The sequence below is a fragment of the Brachycentrus maculatus genome, unplaced genomic scaffold (assembly GCF_059751285.1).
Source record: "Brachycentrus maculatus isolate JH-2025_06_01 unplaced genomic scaffold, ASM5975128v1 h1tg000104l, whole genome shotgun sequence".
Taxonomy (NCBI): Eukaryota; Metazoa; Arthropoda; class Insecta; order Trichoptera; family Brachycentridae; genus Brachycentrus; species Brachycentrus maculatus.
The window spans coordinates 2,513,621-2,532,922 of NW_028280858.1; the positions used below are offsets into that span (position 1 = coordinate 2,513,621).

The 19,302-nt window shown below is 33.3% G+C and overlaps 1 protein-coding gene across 1 annotated transcript in view; it reads right to left on the bottom strand.

Moving 5' to 3' along the window:
- Positions 1-19,302, bottom strand: part of side-VII (sidestep VII transmembrane protein) — a 238,925-nt gene that overhangs the window by 97,605 nt on the left and 122,018 nt on the right. The window contains exon 4 of the mRNA XM_088258892.1: positions 70-303. Within this exon, the coding sequence (XP_088115018.1) occupies positions 70-303 (234 nt within the window). The remainder of the gene's footprint in view (positions 1-69; positions 304-19,302) is intronic.

Sequence of the window (19,302 nt, forward strand, 5' to 3'; positions counted from 1 at the left end):
TAATTTTCCAAATCTTTCTAAGAAATATTTTAACTAACTACATGGTGTATAATAAAGTATAATACTTACAATGCATATCCAGATGCACGGTGTTACTAAGAGGGGCCGTTTTATTATTGTTCCCAGCCTGGCAGGTGAGTTCCGTGTGTACTTCCTTTCTACCCAGGTCATACATTTCTATAGTACTGCGAATGCGCAGTCCGGTGTACACGTTATCGGCTTTCTCGGGTTCTGGGTCTTCCTCGATCTTAGCGTCCAATTCTTCTTCGTTCTTGAACCACTTCACCCAAGGCGTTGGCCTCCCTGAGAAAGAAAATTAATATTAATTTGATAATCCATGAAAAAAAAGACACAATACATGTACGCTCACTCCTTTCAAGAACGTCATAAATAAAAAAAACTAGATTTTCAGGAGAACGTTTTAAAAGTTTTAAAATATAATACAATGTATTAAAAATAAATATCAAGCCCGTATTGGTCTTTTTACTGTGCAACAGATCTTTTTAAGTAAAATTATAATGTTTTTTCTCCATTTGAAAAATATTTAACATGCACAACTGAAAATTGACGATTTTTTATTTATGACGTTCTTGAAAGGAGTGAGCGATTTATCATGTCGATAACATAACTAAAATGTTAACTGGTTTTGTTTTATTATTACCAGATTCGGCTGTCATTTTGTGGTAACATCTATCCATTTTTCATTGAAGTTTTACTAAATAAATACCACTTTTTCTGAAAATCTATTGCGATAACGTGTTTCAATCATTGTGCGTCAAAAAACGGTGTTTGAAAATAATGCGGAATGTATCGAAAAACATGTCACAATAGATTTTAAGGAAATGTGATATTTACCAAGTATTGCTTAAATTAAAAATGGTTTTATTTCAATTCGTTTTGAGGAAGAAAGCGTATGTTTGAAACCGGTTGACATTGTTATTGAGTTGTTTTAAGTTACATAGTGATAAAGTATTTTGTAAGTTATAAAATACATAAAATTAAAATCAACTAAGGAAAATTCAAAACTGATTAAATCATGAACCTATTAAACATTCAAAAGGAAATTCCATAAATTTTCATGAATTTTCACCGAAGCGTAGTGGGGTAGACCCTAGGCTGCGAAACTGGCTTCGCTGGTTCCATTCCCTCCGATTGCAAAATGAATTCATTTAAGAACTTTTTTCAATTGGTCTGGATGTTGTGATATATTTATCAATTAACCTTCCTTATCCTTACTATCTCAGCTATAAGAAAGCCTTGAATTTTAGAGACTAAAATAAAAGGCTTTTTTAACCACTTTTTACAAACATTGAGATAGAATACAAAGTATTTAAAAATAAATATTTTTGTTTCTTCAAATATGAGATGAATTTCATGAGAATTTCAGTATTTCGTATTTGAAATAAGAACTCATACATTATAAAAGAAATCTCATTTGATTGTAAGAATATGATTACACTTTTTTTTCTTTAAATTCATGAAAATAATTCTGTAACAATATTGATCATTCAGTGATTCATAACTTGATATCATTTCAGCTGAACGACAACCCTTCGAGGTGAAATTTAATGAAGACGCATAAAGTTTATAATAACTCAACCCCTAGAAGAGAACTAAAAGGTATTTTAGTTTGCAAATTTATCCTACAGTTATAATTTAATAACAACTTCGCTATTTATTAACTTCAAAGCAGTTTATGGACTTGTGTTGTGTTGTACTCAAAGCATATTTGTCCAAATGTTGAATGTGTTTGATTTTGTTTGTTAAGTCGTTGTTATCAAGATGTTTAATTATGAGTATAGTATGTATTTTTAATTAAAATTTTACTTAGTAAATACCACTATTTATTAATATCTATTATGACACGTGTATCGATGCATTATAGCATCATTTTCCAACACAGTATGTGAAACTAATTCTAAATTTCAGAGTTGGGTCCTTGGGACGTTGAAGGTTGAAGAGAGGGTAGGAGCTGTTTCTTATTTTTATTTATTTATTTTATTTTTATTATTATCTTTTATTTTTTATTTCTTATGAGAAGAAACATAGAAAAAAGATTAAAATTAAGAATTAGCTTCACATACGGTGTTTGACTATAATGCGGAATGCATCGAAACACTTGTCACAGAAGATTTGAAGAAATAGTGGTATTTACTAACGACATGAGATTTATGATAAAAAATATGTTAGAGTTCCAAAAAATTGAGTAGTGTGGTGGTAATCATGGAAAGAATGGTAAATGTTACTCGTGCATAAAATGATCACTTAAACCAGCCTTCAATTTTGTTTCTTATCCATGTTGAGATGTCAAAAATCAAATCAAAGATTTAAATGCTAAGGAATTAAATATACTACGTGTAAAAAAGACCGGTAAATAAATAATTTCCATTTGAATTGATAAAAGTGTCTGTAAATAATATTCCTTATAGCCAATGCCTCGCTTTATTGTTACCTAACGAGAGGAATTGCTGAGGATTCTCCGCCTTGGAGAGGTAACCTTGCGACGGCGGGGTAATTTGGCATGATCGAAGCATTGGATTCTCGAGTATTTTGTCAAGGGTTAGAGAGAAGGAAATTCTGAGTGGGCTCGAGTATAAAAGGCACCTTAAAAGGTGAGATTATAATATAAAGTTTTTGCATTGCTAACAAGTGCTAACTAGGGGTGCTTACTTAAATTTCAAAAATACGAAATAAATGATGTTTCTTCGGCTGTTCAAAATATTACCCGATGAAAAGAGATAAATTCATTAGAATCTGATTATGTTCATCCAAAAATAAACACAGCCTGAAGTACTATATTTAAAAACAATATTTTTTTTCTTCTTGAATATACATATAGTAAGCATACAAACGCTTAAGCATCATACGCTTTAAGTGCCATTTCAGGTAAGCATAAGAATACGGTAAATATGGAAAATACGGAGGTGAACATTATAAACTTGTGTACCTACATACTACTGTTTGAACATTCTTGGTACAATGTTTATTATATACAACGAAATTGAGATATTTTTAAACCGGAAAAATACGAAAAAGGACATCAGGAATATCATCAAAATTGTTTTTTAGTGTGGTTAATTCTGAAGTTTCAAATTCCTAGTGAGTACATATAAAATTACACGTATAATTAACATAAAACATCTATGAAAATGTTATCTATATACTATTTTTTTTTGACATCTCATCAAAGATGAAGAAGAATATGGAAGTCTGGGCATTTACGGTGCTGACGACCGTCATCGGCTGGTTTAAGTGATCACTTTGCACACGTGTAACATTCACCAATTCTACCCATTATTGATAACCACACTACTCAAATTCTTGGAAGTTCTTTATATATGAGTCAATTTAGAAACCTTGTTCTTGAATCACTAGAACTTCACTAGAGACATCTATTGGTAAGATGTAAAGAAGCTTTTTATTAAGCAGAAACTCTTATATTAGTATGTGAGGTCCAAATCCTGGATTATAATCACTCATATGAGAAACGCCAGAAAATACCATTTTCATTTTTATTTTTTAAGCTTATAATTTGACCAGATAATTTATTTACAACATTTTGAGTGTGTCCAAATACTTGTTCACAAAATCTGGATTATCTCCAATTACAGGAGTTATTTTCATATTATTTTTGTGATGAGATGTCAAAAAATAATAAGAAAATAACTCCTGTAATTGGAGATTATCCAGATTTTGTGAACAAGTATTTGGACACACTCAAAATGTTATCTATATAATTGGCCAAATTGCTAGATATCTGAAAATTTTAATAAGAAAACGTCGCCGTGGACTTACTTGTAAATATTTTTAGAATTTGCAAATCATATAATAGAAATTAAAAACTCATTTGACTCACATACTCGTACATAAATTTTAACACTCAGTTACAAATGAAGGTCAAGTCATAAACAATTTAGGAAATTTTTAAATACATAAAAAAAATCTGATAAAACGTTAATTAATAAAATGCTGTTTCAAAATACATCACCATTAATATCTTTATTTTCTTTTTTAAAAAGTCCCATTCCTTAACCCCCCCCTCCCCTCTATTATTACCCTAGCAACCTCTATATAAATACCCCTCAAAAAAATTATCGTTAGTTTTAATTTTCACCTCTACATGAAAACATCTGTTAGTTTTCGAAACTAGTCGTGTATAATAAAATAAATCTCATTAAGTGTTTTATAACAAGTGTTTAACTTTAAAAAAATCTATGTAAAGGTATTTTTTGAAAGTCAATTGTGATGGGGTATGAATACTTAGGCGTAGTTCTTAAGCTTTTTTTTCAATTACTTCATTGAAATCCGATTAACAATAAATTTGCGATTAAAGGACTTTCTTCCATAAATTGAATTGGACTAAAAATTTAAGCAAATTCTTGGGACAAAATGTACTGTATCGGTTTCGAGCAAATAAAGTAAAGGGGTCGAAAGTGGGGCAAGTTTTGTGATTAATTTATATATTTTCTTCCTTCTGTAATGACCCATAACTGGAACACGTTTCGGATAAGAGTGATCGTGAAAGACTTAGTGCTCGCTGCTATGAATTCGGCACAGGATATCACGTAGCCGAATAAGTCCAAGCTTTTATAGTCGTCCTGGGACCAGGCTCCTTTGAATAACAAATGAATCCTAGAAAAAATGTTGAAATAACGTCTGCGTACCCACTGATAAATTTACGTCCGATGGAAAATGATGTATAGAAAAGATTGTCCAAGAAATGTAAGGAAACGTAAACCCATCGGAAACGGAAATAGAAATTCGAGGAAATACGTTCCGTAAGTATTTTTGGGGAATGTTGCAGAAGGCAAAAGCAGTATTTGCAAGTATATAATATCAAAGGGGAAAGAATATCGTTGGTTCGAATAGCTCAATATCAATCTTTCTCTTCTTTTCGTGATTGATTTGTGGTCATTCAGGGGTTGACAGAACTTGAGTTATTATAACGTGAGTCGTTTGCAGTTATTGCTGATCGTCTAGATTCTCGACTCTAAAATGATGTCCACTTCAGAAGAAAAAAAAGGTTCATTCATAAATCAGCTCATCGATTCAAGTATAACCCTTTTCATTTCCATATGCATTTGCTATCCTGTTTGGTAAAAAAGAGATATTTATTTGTATAACTTATTTTAAATCGTAATTCAACTTTTTTGCATATTTTATTAATCTAAAATGTTTTCATTTTATATTTTCATATTAACAATTTACTGATAAAAAATGAAGTGCATTTCTTTGATACCATATATAAATAATACTGCAATTTACTATTTGCTTAACGTAACACTAATAATTTCCATTTAAACTAATTTTCATATTGAACATTTTTCAGTCTGTATTTGCATAAATATGATACAATGCATTAATACAAAAACATTTTAATGTTTATTTAATTATTTAATACAATGTGTAAATAATGCTACATTTTTCAATTAGCGAAATAATAAAAAAGGATTATTTATACAAAAAACATAATATTTAACGTTTTTAGATAATTTATTTACATAAATATAAATTTAAAATTCAAAACAAATAATGTTTCTTATATATTATATTGAAACAATGCTGCATTTTGCCATATCTTAAACAAATTGATCATTTTTCACTTATAACTTTTTGAAATTTTTTTTCCTGTTATAATTATGTTTTTTTTTAGATTTTTTTTTCTTAAAATAATTAATTTTTCTTTTTTTCCATAAGTTCTTATTTTTTTCTTCTTTCTGGGCATTAAGTTCTAAAATAACATGGGATAAAATTGCTAAATTCACGCTTCTATTATGTCCTTTTTATTATTATTGACACCCTTCCAAACCAAAAAAAATAAGCCCTAAAACTTGTATAAGCTATAAATTTATTGCAAGAATTCGCTGACCTATATTCTGGTACCTACACCGTAGTTTTTGTGTTATTAGCTGTGGGAATTATTTTGGAAAAGCTTTGATTCAGAATATTATTTTTCTTGCAAATTTGGTTTATTTTTTCTATGGAATATTCAATGGAATAAGAAAACAATATGGATAATTACTGTGCTGAAAGAGCTCGTTTATTTTTATATACATTATAATTATTTTTCATTTTCCAGTGCTGGATTACATATGAATGTAGGGTTGTATATATCAAGAATCAAACTTGATTGTACCATATACATATCTAAAAAAGGTTCTAGATATTGTAAATGTTCGTGTGGTGAAAAAAAACTTAAATTATCCACCAAAATATAAAAAGATTGTGCCTTTTGGTGAGGACTGACCGGAACCATTTCATCGTAACGTAACACGTTACGATGCGAGCATTCGTATAGTCAGTACAGCGAGCCGAGCGCTCCATCTATACTCGGAGTGCTCGCCGCGAGCGACGTTACGTTACGACGATATGTGGAGGTCAGTCCCCACCTTTTTACAAATATATTCAAAATTTGCCATAAAAATATTTATGGGACAAATTCTCATTCCCTTTATTCTAACCTTAATACTTAACTTACATTTTGTTGATGGAATTTTTTTAACTAATTAATCCTGAAATCGTTACAACAAAAAATAGTTTAAAGAGGAATAAACTCATCAATTCCATAAATTGGATATTTTACCTTGTTGATGATCAGATTTATAATCAAAGACATTCTGAAACATTTAATTTAACTAAGACTTTGCGAAGTAGGAAGGGTCCTCGATCCGTAGATTTTCAGGAACCTTGATAGTTTGGCGTCTTCAGAGGACCTAATGAGAGTAAACAGAGTGCTCCAGGAGATGAAGAAGAGGGCAACAAGTGTCTCATTGAATTATTCATGCAATGAAATATCATTGCTCGGGCACTGGCTCCATCGCTAGAGAGCTCTCGAAACTTTTTACCGAAATTCTGAAAATTATTCTAGTAATCATACTGCTGTATCTTGTGAGGCAACCATCTCAGAACTTGTCACTAACGAAGCAAGCATGAAATATACGAGTACTCAGTAACAGAAATGATATTTTATATTTCCTGTATAAAGAAAATGACTGTTTCCAATTTAAATACAAATTTATCCTTCGGTTTTTAATTCTTAGAGATATTAAGAATTACCAAGATGATTCATTGCCAATGTACATACTTGTAGAATATATTTTGTATAATAATAAATAATAAAACCTTCATCCGCACCCCAATGGTGCAAAGGGCATTGCTTCATATGAACACAGTGTTATCTTGATCGTTTACACACGAAGGAAAGGTGATCAGCCCTCCGCTACTGGTATCAGTCCAGGGATAATATTGAATAAATATTACAGTAAAAAATCACTTATATTTATTTGACCCCCCCTGGGAATCGAACCCGAGACATCCAGAACGGTAGCCGAGCGTACTCACCATTACACTACGGAGGCGGACATTGTATAAATAGGTTTATAAATATTTAAAGAAATAATCATAACCGGATAAAATGATAAATAAATTTGTGCGGAATTGATTAAATTTTCAGTGAAATCATTTACTCTGAAATAATAACGTAAAATTATTGATAAGACTAATTACTTTTTCATGAATTGATATGGCAATCACTTTGTGGTATTTTTTATTATTTTTAATTTTAGTTGTACTTAGTGGATAGTGAAATGTTATATTTTCTTAGTAAATAAACTTAAAATAATTACTTTTTGCTAGTAATTTAAGCGAAACTCTAGCTTTGAACCCCGAATATAATATTTGATTTGACCATATATTTGGCATATAGTTTTGAAAACTACAGGTATATAAACCAATTGTGTTAAAATAACACTATCTTTACCTACAATTGGAGATAATCCAGCTTTGTCAACAAGTATTTGGATACACTCAAAATGTAGTGAAACTCAAAAATAACTGGTCAGATTTTAAGTTTTATGCACAGACATTTAAATTATCATTTATCATTCACTTTGAAAAACACTATATCATGACAACCGGTTTCGGAACAATCTTTTCATCATCAGATCAAATATGGATTAGACAGGAGAATGTTATATGACCATAACACAAAGTCAACAATGCTTTTAATTTACAAAATATAGTCGTGTTAACATCATTAAGCTAAAAAGCAGTCTAAGCAACTGTTTTATGTTTATGTTGAAATCTAACTTTGTTTATTCAAGAAAAATTAGACGGAGCAAAAAATAGTCCCTTAGTAATAATGTACCCGTTTTGACACAATACGCTACATTTGTGAATTCCTTTGAAGGTTTGACTGCGAGAAATGAGTCAACTTTTCACGAATACCATTTCCGTCCGAGAATATTTCCACGCACTTGAACAGATTTTTGGGTATAAATTCCGAAAGCACGCCAGCTATATTGGGGGGTGTTTTGTACAGTTTACACATTGTATATTTCAGGGGCGTCGGAAACAATAAATATTTAACAGTTAAATGTCTGCGAGTGGAGACAACAAGGATATATAATATTCGTTGTTTTTCAGGAGTTGCAAGGAAACCGGCCGTAAATCTCGCGCCGGGACGTGACATCAGATATCAAGCAGAAAAAGGATAAGATATTAGGAATCGTCGAAAGTCCAAGTTGTGTATGTTTACATTCTAGCATGTACTTGCCATCGAAAATATGGGCCGTTCGCGGAAAGGAATGATATTACCATCGCAAAAAATATTATTATGATATTACAATACTTTATTATTTTTTGGCATTTACCATACTTTGTGGTAAGACAAGATGATATTATTGGAGAAAACACATGTTTTTTTGACTACTTTAGCTTATTTTATGACGACTAGTTTCGGAAGCTAAGCTTTCATCTTCAGGTCTAAACGTAAACTCATTAATTATAAAAGTATAAGATGGAAGCTTGGCTTTCAAAACTGGTCGTCATAAAATAAACTCAAGTGGTAAAAAAACAAGTGTTACTACAATAATATAACGATTCATTTTTATCAATATTCATGTACACAAACACTCACAAACACATACACACACACACACACACACACACACACACACACACACACACACACACACACACACACACACACACACACACACACACACACACACACACACACACACACACACACACACACACACACACATACACACACACACACACACACACACACACACACACACACACACACACATTATTATCAATATTTATGTATGTATAACTAACAAATGTATGTAATTTATGTATATTAATTGCCTAGTTGTAAATATTTATATGCATTTGCCTTAACATATGCATATGTTTAATATCTTTTCCTTTAAAAATGTTTGCTTATTGTTCTTTAATATAATGTTATTATCCAAATACCATTCTCTTAGGGTCAGCTTACTTGTTGATTGGTTTAAAATGAAAATGAAAATTTATAAATGAATCATCACGCTACTTCCTCCGCACGGTTAGGCAGAGAGCATAGAACGCCACACCAATCTTCACATATCATCTCACCCTTACATTATTTCCTCATATAACAATTCAAACATCTATTACACATCGTTTTATCGCACATTTATCTGATAAAACAATGCATTTCGACTGCATTCAGTGCACTTTTATCCATCTTTATATATATATATATATATATATATATATATACATATATATATATATATATATATATATATATATATATATATATATATATATATATGGTTTCGCCACAGTGCGAAATGAAACTCAAAAAAAAATAATTCGAAGGACCAGTCTTATGGTATTAACAATAAGACGACGATTCTACAAGGTAGAAATATTTAGATCGATTTGGAGTCGTGATACTCTCCCGAGTTAGTTCGATGATTTATGCTCGAACTTTCAAGTACCAAGGGAAGGCGAGTTCGATAAATATCAAATAGCACGTATGAATAAAGAACTAACCTTTTATTCTTATAGATGGTCTTGATCCAGCGCTGGGATCAGGGCGATTCTCTCTTGATGGTGGTGATGGGGTCACAAAATACAGCGAGGTATTCACAACAATTCAATATATAGAGCGCCCGCGTGAAGAGTCAAATTGCAACTGTTTTTTTTACTTTTGTTTTCTTTTTGGCAGTCGGGCGTCGTTCGAAATTCAAAACGTACTACCGACAAGTACCGGCCAAACCATGCCCCCCGCCTTGGAAGTTCCTAGAGCTTCCGAAACCGTCGACGCAAACCGAAAGAACCACGAACTCCAAAACGATCAAACACGAATGTTGAAGAGAGAGAAATAATATGGAAAAATACTTAAATAAAGGGATAATTAAATAATTCATTTCAATTTGAACCATAAGAGGTTTGAGGTAATTCTCTCAACACTTTCACTTGTTCGGAAACGTCCAATTCAATACAATTGGAAACTTAATGCAAAAACAAACAAACAAAAGAAAAACTGAGATAAAAAAAATGCAAAAACAATAGATAAACAAACTACTATTGATTTGGAATTGGACACAGTTTAACAACTGGCCTTTTGAAGCTGGTGGTTTGGGTTCTGACCAAAGCCACTCTGGCAATACCATCGGTGCCAGGGTATAATTCTTCTATTCTTCCTAGAGGCCAACGTAAAGGAGGGATGTCGTCTTGTATAATTAGAACTAAAGTACCCACAGTTACCGGGTGATCGGGTGTACACCACTTTTGGCGCACTTGCAATGTATGCAAGTATTCCAACCTCCACTTTTTCCAATATTCTTGGACTAAACTGTCTAATAACCGTTTACGATAACCTAGACTATAACCGTTTGTTTCCAATGCCGGAAGAGATTGCAAAGGTGTAGACATGAGAAAGTGGGCGGGAGTAAGGACTTCCGGATGAGGTTCGCCCGATAACACACAAAGGGGTCTAGAATTGAGGAGAGCCTCTATCTGTACTAATACCGTAAGGAGTTCTTCATAAGTCAGTAATTGACTTCCTATTACTCTATATAAGTGTGATTTGAAACTCTTAATATTTGACTCCCAGATTCCACCAAAATGTGGACTATGAGGTGGAATTAATTTCCATTCTATACGACGCTTAAGCATTTCTTTGCTTATAATATTGTGGTATTCCTGCGATACGGTTAACTTATAAATATCTTCTAACTGTGCCTTAGCTCCAATAAAATTTGTACCATTATCTGAGTACAAACATGATACAGGTCCTCTTCGCGACAAAAAACGTTTGAACGCGGCTAAGAAAGTATCGGAGGATAAGTCCGAAGCAAGTTCAATATGTACAGCCTTAGTTGTTAAGCAAATAAAAAGACACAGATAAGCCTTTTGAGAACGTTGTCCGCGCTTTCTAGTGAGAGTAATGTTTAGAGGACCCGCGTAATCAACACCTGTGTGGACAAAAGCTTTTGCCTCCTGTATCCGATATGATGGAAGATCAGCCATTTTCGGAGTTGGATGTGACGGAGACATGCGGAAGCAGGCATTGCATTTATTTACTCGCCCTCTAATGACGCTTCTGGCAGAAAGAATCCAAAATCTTTGGCGCAGGATAGACATAAGGAGTCCCGATCCCGTATGTAAGTGAAATTTGTGGTACCGATCTATTATTAAATCGACCACATGGTCTCGTTTTGGAAGAAGCGCTGGGTGTTTGGTTTCAAAAGGAAGATCTGCTTTGGATAATCTTCCTTCAATGCGTAAAATACCTTCTTCGTCTATAAAGGGACTCAGACGTTTCAACTGTTTTGATATGACCTGAGACCCCTTTAATTGGCTTATTTCGTCTGAAAAATGCATGCTTTGGACCGCTCTAATAACCACCTTCTCAGCTTCTATCAAATCTGAGACTGTAACTGTCACCGAACGAGGTAACCGTTTTAAAAAACGTAAACAATATACAATTATACGAAGAAGCCTGTCCCAACACGAGACTCTTTTAGACAATTCGTAAAACTCCAAACAATTATTAACGAATGTATTCGTTGTTAGAAAAACTTTAGAACGTTTGTATTCCAATTTTTTATCTTCGGATTCTTCAAAGGAAAATTTATTTATAGGCCACGTAGAGCAATCTTCCCTAGCCCACGGTGGACCGTTTAACCACAGAGGGTGGTCAATTAATTGCGCGGGTGTCAACCCGCGAGATATACAGTCGCTTGGATTTTGCTTACCATTGATATGGTAAAAATATTTGGGATCAAGAAGTTCTTGAATCTTGGTGATCCTATTTGCGACGAATGTGTCAAAACGATGTGGTGATGAGTGAGTCCAGTGTAGAGCGACTGTCGAGTCACTAAAGGCATATATATTTTTTACTGTACACCTTGAGGAAATTGTATCGATGACGAATTTAATAAGCTTTGCTAATAATAAGACTGCGCAAAGTTCTAATCGAGCTAAAGACACAATTTTGAGTGGAGCTACACGACTCTTGGCTAGAATAAGACTTATTTTATTGGGATTATTTGGAACTTCTATGCACGTATAAACACAGGCGCCGTACGCGCGTTCGCTGGCGTCTGCAAACCCTAATATGTTTAAAGTACATAATTCCGATTCAAAGCCTAAAAATCGAGGTAATTTAAATCCTTTTAGCAGAGGCAATTCTTTTAAGAACTTTTGCCAGGTAGTTTTTATTTCCTCAGGTGGCAATTCATCCCACCCTAACTTACGAATCCATAAAGCTTTGATTAATAATTTCGCATATAAGATTACTGGAGAACAATAGCCATTGATGTCCCACAACTTTGCCACCGTTGACAACATTGTGCGTTTGGTACATTTAGGTATTGGGCTACATTTTACAGAAACTGTTAAAACATCTTCCTTAGGACACCAATCTAATCCGAGAATCTTAAGGTTATCCTCTTCATTGTCAAATTTAACTTTACTAGTTAAACGATTACTTTCCGGAATAGCATTCATTACTTCCGCCGAGTTGCTTACAAATTTAACTAATTCAAAACCTCCTAATTTGAAAAGTTCAATTAGACTTAGCGCCAACTTAACACCTTCTTCCGTTGTGCGAGTGGACGTGCCTAAATCGTCCATATAAAAATCTTCGGACGCGATTTTGGCAGCGTATGGATATTTATCATGTTCATCTTTAGCTAGCTGCTTTACGGTACGCATAGCTAAGTAAGGACTACATCTCAAACCGAAGCACACGCGATTAAACTGGTACATCTTTATTACGTCATCAGTTTTAAATTTATACAGGATATTGAGAAAACGACGATCTTCAGGACGTACAATTAAATTTAGAAACATTTGCTTGATATCCGCGCTGAGTGCAATTGGAAATAATCTGAATTTTAGAATAACGGCGGGTAATTCTGCTTGTAAATTAGGACCTGGATGTAAACAATCATTCAGAGAAAGACCCGACGTAGTCACCTGACTGGCATTTAGGACAACTCTAAGTTTTGTAGTGAGTTTGTCCGCTCGTTGAACTCCGTGATGAGGTATGACATAAAATGGCTCGTTAGAATTACTAAGTGGTATGGGAGAAATAAATTTATTTTCGAGATATTCTTCCATGACCTTATCATAGTCACGACGCAGAGTGTCATTTTGATTAATTTTGCGTTCTAACTTCTGATAGCGAAGTGTCGCAGTTGTAAGTGAATCTCCTAAACAAGATGGATCTCTATTAAAGGGTAGTGCTGTGACGTAGCGCCCAGTGCTATCCCGATGTATGTTTGATTTATAAAGTTCTTCACACTGTTTTTCCTCAGATGAAAAACTTGGTTTTTCACTCGAAGGTGCTTCTTCTAATGTCCAAAATCTGGATACTAGTGTCTCAATTGATTCCTTAGAAGTAGTCAAAAAATTATGAATAGGAGGACGAGTATCGTCCTTATCGTAACTTATCAAAGAATTGGCCGAACCTACAATTATAAACCCAAATGCGGTCTCTATAGCGTCTGGGTTTCCTGGCGGTCCACGTATTCTTTTATCTCGCAGAATTTCAGTAAAGACTTCAGCACCCAGTAATATGTCTACTGGTCTTGAAATGTGGAAGTCTCTGTCGGCTAAGGACAAGTCTTTTAAATAGTTGAGAGATGAGGTATTAATCTCGGAAACTGGAAGGTTATCGGTTATCTTATTTAAAACTAGTGGTTGAATACTTAAATTATAACTAGGATCATACCGCGATTTTAAAATTAAATTTGTTACACCGTGGATTGGTTGCGAAGTATTTCCTATTCCACTAACATTATAGTTAGTTTGATTGTTGTAGTAATGTAGCCCTAATTTTTTACAACTCTGTTTAGAGATAAAATGATTTTGAGAACCCATATCCACGAGAAGGCGGGCGGGTCTAGTGGTGCCATTTTTACAGATAATGTCTACAATAGCGGTACCTAATAAAACTGTGTGCGAGTTTTGCACATTCTTTATGTCCGTAGACATATTCATACTACAAAAGGTCTTTGTATTGTTAAGATTAGTACCCGAAGTCGAAGGTTGATTTGAAAGTATATTTGTAGGGTTTTCGTAAAAATGCAAAAGAGAGTGGTGTTTTAAATTACATTTTTTACACCTAAAAGAAGATTCACATTTGGATGAAATATGTTTAAAACTTAAACAATTGAAACAAGCGTTGTTCTCTTTAATGAAACCGTATCGTTCCCTAGAATCCAGTTTGATAAATTCTGGGCACCAGCTGATATGGTTGTGTTCTACAGACGAGCAAAATTGGCAAGAGGATTTTTTGTTATTATTAACAACAAATGAGCGTGGAGTAGTGCCCTTTCTATTCTGAACCTTTTCGAAATGTACTCTTTTTTCGCTTGCGTTTAACGATGTATCGACTCTTTCGAGTACTTTAACATGATGACGTATGAATTCTACAAAATCTGAGCATAAAGGAATCTCCTTGTCTCTTACTGACATTTCGAAATTTTGAACTAATTGAAAGTCTATCTTTTTAAGTCCCAGGTGCAAGAATATGAAATCAGCTAATTCTACGATATCTAACCCTTTTAACGCAACCATAGATGAATGAAATTGCTCCATGAAATCATTTAACTGACCCGGATGATTGGAAACTAATTTCATATTGATGATTTTATTTAAGTACATCGTCGCTAAAGCTCTTTTATCTTGATATTTTTTAATTAAAGATTGCCAAATTATTCTATAATTAGTTTCGTTTGGTATTATTCCCGCAAACACAGTTAAGGCTCTTCCTTCTAAATTTCCTACAAGATATTGAACTCTCTGGGAATCATGCAATTTGTTATTATTGTGGATATTCTGTTTAAATGATTCATAAAACCTCGACCAATTTTCTGGGTTACCGTCGAATGATGGTAATTGTATCGGTGGCAATTTACAAATATTAGGTTGCGGTGTTGTATTGGACGACTCGAGTTCAGAATTTTTTGTCATCCGTGTAAGTGTGTCTTTAACAAAATAAAACTTCCTTTTGAAAACTGTCAAGCTCTCAAAGTTCGGTTGAAAATCTGGATTTAACTTCATTTGCAACACGTTTTCATTATCACATAAGTTTTTAAATTCGGAAAAAAGATTGTCAATTTCCGATGCCTGTACTCTAAATTCTTGTGTAATTCGCGTTTCTTTTTGACTTTGATAAACATGTTGAGCTTGCTTATGCAGCTCTTCGATTTCCGCCAAAATATAATCTTTTTTTGCTATCGCCAATTTAAGTTGTATTTCATCATTCATGTTTACGTAATGCTTATTGCAGTAGCAATATTATCAAAGGGAAACAAATTCACAAGGAATTTAAATATCGAATTTAGTATTGACACCAAATCCGAAACGCTCGCAATCGTAAATAGGTACGCTAGTAATCGTAAATATGTAAATCCGGTTCGATAGGACCAAAAATGGTTTCGCCACAGTGCGAAATGAAACTCAAAAAAAAATAATTCGAAGGACCAGTCTTATGGTATTAACAATAAGACGACGATTCTACAAGGTAGAAATATTTAGATCGATTTGGAGTCGTGATACTCTCCCGAGTTAGTTCGATGATTTATGCTCGAACTTTCAAGTACCAAGGGAAGGCGAGTTCGATAAATATCAAATAGCACGTATGAATAAAGAACTAACCTTTTATTCTTATAGATGGTCTTGATCCAGCGCTGGGATCAGGGCGATTCTCTCTTGATGGTGGTGATGGGGTCACAAAATACAGCGAGGTATTCACAACAATTCAATATATAGAGCGCCCGCGTGAAGAGTCAAATTGCAACTGTTTTTTTTACTTTTGTTTTCTTTTTGGCAGTCGGGCGTCGTTCGAAATTCAAAACGTACTACCGACAAGTACCGGCCAAACCAATATATATATATATATATATATATATATATATATATATATATATATATATATATATATATATATATATATATATATATATATATAAATATTTGTTTTAACTGATTTTAGTTGGAGGGCCGTATTTCTTGTCCATGATACTTTTACGAGGCTGAAACCATTTTTCTTTGTACTTACTGACTATTATAATATTTGTAAGAGCCCACGAGTCCCACGGCTTATGTGGGGTCGGATACCTGATAAGGGAGACACGCGAAATACTAAGAAAGAAGAAGGGCTTTTTCAATATGTGACGGAGGAATTTGGAAATGAAATCACCAAGAAATTTGTTACGTTTAGCGACCTCGGGATCACTTGGGATGATATTTTTGATCGCTATTGTATGTGAGTTGGAATATATTACTCTTTATATGCGGAAAATAAGGTTGAATTTATTATATTATATTATACCATACATAAAAATTTCAACGCATATTTTTTTGGAATCTATATTCATGAACTAAGGTTAGATTCGATCATTCAGACACCATTTATGATATCTTTTTTTTCTAACCGTTATCCGCACTCAATGGTGCATAGGGCACTGCATCTTATTGACGCAGTATTACCTTGGTCGTTACTTACTTGGAAACAAGGTTATCACTCTTGCGCTTCAGGGACCAATCCAGGGTATTATTAATAAATATTGAGTGTAAAAATATTAATAACATTTATTTTCACCCCCCCTTACCTCCAGCAGGGTACCCAAACACGCTAACCATTACACCACAGAGGCGAAAATAATTCAGTGAAAATATTTGATTTTTAATACTTTTTCGTTTCATGAATACGCAGAGAGGATAGAATGATTCACTGCAAGACAAGAACAATTACATACTATTTTTTGACATCTCATCAAAGATTAAGAAGAATATGGAAGTCTGGGCATTTACGGGGCTGACGACCATCATAGGCTGGTTTAAGTGATCACTTTACACACGTGTAGCATTCACCAATTTAATCCATTATTGACAACCACACTACTCCAATTCTTGGAAGTTCTATATATATGAACCAATTTTGAAACATTATTCTTGAATCACTAGAACTTCACAATAGACGTCTGTTGGTGAGATGAAAAGAAGCTTTTTACTAAGCATAAACTCTTTTATTAGTATGTGAGATAACAGATTATGTGAACAAGTATTTGGACACACTCAAAATGTTATAAAAGAACAATTACTTTCAAGTGATAGCCGACGTCAGGGGGACCTGACATGACACGCACAGAGGAAGAAGAAGAATAAGAAGATAAGAAAAAAAACGAAAAGTTTTTAACTCCATGATATAAACATATACATATTCTGTTCTTCTGCGTTTTTTGAAGAAACAAACTTGTTCATAGTTATGCGGGTAAAATAAAAGTTAGGCAAAAAAGTTTCATTTTTGACAGATTCGCTGAGAAAGTTGTAAAGTTGCTTGGCGGTGCCATTTACATTTTTGGGATGCTGAATCCACGCACCGTGTAAAAGATTTGTAAAGTGAGATGGTTGGATTTTTAATCAAAGTCACACGCAAGGACACCGGATATCCAAAAAGAGATTCATCAAGAATTTTTTAAAAATAAAAAGTATACAAATAGTTTTATAAATTTCTTGAATGTTTTTCGCAGATACTTTGTGGCACATTTTATAATTTTATTTGCGGCTTCATACTGTTTTCGGACTATTCCATTTGTAGCTCACAAGTTGCCGTCTGGAGTGGACATATTCGCTGCGCAATGCTCAATAAAAGTAACATTTAGGAGTTTTTTCCCGTTTTTTAAATCACATTTTTTAAAACCGCATTTTCACATGGTGTACGGAGTGCGTGGAAGTTTTTGGCATCGTAAGGGAAGGGTAATTAACTATAACCTAACTATGAGTATTTCAATGTTTTAGAATAAATACATAAACTCTGATGATGACAAGGTTCTTGTCGAAACCGGTTGGAAAAAGTGTACCAATAAAATGTGGTTAAAACAAAGTTGTTTTATTTTTTAAAGTTTTATAAATATTTACTTTGTGGGATTAAATGCATTAATAAAAAGAGTAATACTTATACAGTATATGAACATATTTGATGTCGATTATTTCTTTTATTATGTGATTCTGACTAGTTATGATGCTTTAAGTATTTTAAAAAAAAACTTGATTGATTTAACTTAAATCCGATTTATATGCACAACAGTTTTAGTATATCCAAATACTTGAGTGATCACTTAAACCACTTAAACTTATGATGGTCTTAAGCTCCGTAAATGCCCAGACTTTCATATTCTTCTTATCTATGTTGAGATATCAAAGAAATAATATCCATTGCATCCTGAGCATTTTAAAATGAAACAATTAAGAAACATTTGCAATTTATTTTCATTTTAACCAGACTACGCCAAAGCAACGCTTGGCCCGGTACAGCTATGACGTAATCCAAGGTAAAGTATTCCAAATAAATATATTTTCTTTAACGTTTTCTCGAGCCGGATATCTTATTAAAATTCTATATCGCTATTCCTTTGCGTACATTATGTTATATGATTATCCAACCTGTTTGTAAACTCATTCCAAAGTAATCCCTTCCCGGATGGGGGATGCAGAGACATCACCTAACAGGGCAGAGGGTTGGAACTTGGCTAAGCACTAAGCATGCTTACAAGGGGCTTTGCTGCTACGAGAAAACAGATCCAGAATCTTTAAACTTCCTCAAACTTCGACTCAGTGTATTTTCAGGAGAAATGTTTTTGTTTGAACCCATACATTAGTTCGAGAATTCATATTATTTCATGTACATTCATAAAATATCATATTAACTCTGTGACATCGTAAAATATGTTTAAATAATGTGTTTTCTTCTTACAGACTATTTTAAAATTAACAATTATGATAGTGGTAGATGGAGGGAAATGATTATAATTTTATTAATTTTGAATCATTTATATAGCGCCATTTTCGTAAAATACTGCGCGAGGGGCTTCGTTTTGATACTGCATGAAACATTTTATTCTTAGATGAAATGATAATAAAAATAAAGTCTAAGATTAACTTTAAGTAAAACGTAAGATTGTTATTGGCCTGATGAGTTGGTTATCCCATAATTGTAAGTCG